This window comes from Merops nubicus, unplaced genomic scaffold, assembly GCF_000691845.1.
Source record: "Merops nubicus isolate BGI_N331 unplaced genomic scaffold, ASM69184v1 scaffold13745, whole genome shotgun sequence".
Classification (NCBI taxonomy): domain Eukaryota; kingdom Metazoa; phylum Chordata; class Aves; order Coraciiformes; family Meropidae; genus Merops; species Merops nubicus.
The window spans coordinates 13,343-14,441 of record NW_008607702.1 but is presented as its reverse complement, the minus strand read 5'-3'; the positions used below and the strand labels follow the sequence as shown (position 1 = coordinate 14,441).

General features: G+C 59.9%; 1 protein-coding gene across 1 annotated transcript in view; it reads left to right on the top strand.

The window, feature by feature from the left end:
* Window positions 1-494: 494 nt before the first annotated feature.
* Window positions 495-1,099, top strand: part of ACSS2 (acyl-CoA synthetase short-chain family member 2) — a gene marked incomplete at its 5' end in the record, with an annotated part of 4,167 nt that continues 3,562 nt past the window's right edge. Inside the window, 2 exons of the mRNA XM_008940033.1 lie at window positions 495-632; window positions 1,008-1,064. Of these exons, the coding sequence (XP_008938281.1) occupies window positions 495-632; window positions 1,008-1,064 (195 nt within the window). The remainder of the gene's footprint in view (window positions 633-1,007; window positions 1,065-1,099) is intronic.

Genomic DNA, 1,099 nt, shown 5'->3' with positions numbered 1-1,099 from the left:
CTGGCCCTGGCAGTGTGGCTGTCCCTGGCCCTGGCAGCTTCCACTCTGAGCAGCTGTGTCCTCTCTGTGTTTTCTGAACAAACCAGCATCTTCTGCCTTCCCCACAGCAGTCTGCAGGCCTGCACTCCCAGCACTAACTCTGTTACCCTCTTCTGAGCAGATCCTCCTCTTTTACTGTAAGCTGCAGCTAAGCTCAGAGGTGGCAGGTTCTCCCTGCTCCTGCCCCAAAGCTCACAGAGGTGTGCTGGGTAGAGCCCCTCCATGTGCTGCTCCTTGGCCTGAGGAAGAGAAGGAGCAGAGCTAGGTTGGAACTTGGACACACTAAGAGGTCTCCTTTCTTCCCCTGTGGAAGAGGGCTGAGAGGGCTCTGAAAGCTCCTGGAAGCCCCAAGTACACTTTGGGTAGCCCAGGGGTTCCTGCAGGTTCTGCTGTGCAGCAGGCTCTCAGCTGCTGCTCCCCACGGCCTGCAGAGCCCCTGCCAGCACCCTCCTCTCTGCAGGCACAGCAGGAAGTCTCTGAAGGTGCTGGGGAGCGTTGGTGAGCCCATCAACCCTGAAGCCTGGCTCTGGTACTACCACGTGGTGGGAGAGGAGAGGTGTCCCATCGTGGACACCTTCTGGCAGACGGAGACGGTGAGTGCTGGCCTGGGTGTCCCTGGGACTCCTTCCCTCCTGGTCCCCACAGTTTGTCTGGGCAGGTTTGCCATAGGATTGAGTTCTGTGTGTACTCAACTTGCTCGCCCAGGAGACTGTTGTGGCCTACAAGTGTTGGTTCTCCTTCTCCTCTGTCTTTACTGGACCTCAGGCAGGCTCCAAGGGGAGCCCTTTCTCTCCAAAGGGTCCCTGTCAAGGTGTGCTCTGGACCCTCCTCTCCTCCCCCTCTTTCTCTCCTCAAGCAGCTCCAAAGCTTCATGTCCAGACCCAAGCTCCCTGTCCCCCCATATCCCTCCCAGTGCCCCCTTCCCCTCAGCATGGCCCAAGCTCACTCACTGGTGCCTCTCTTTGCAGGGTGGCCACATGCTGACGCCCCTCCCTGCCGCCACCCCCCTGAAGCCAGGCTCTGCTGTGAGTACCTCTGCCCCCCTCCCCAGGGGCAGGGA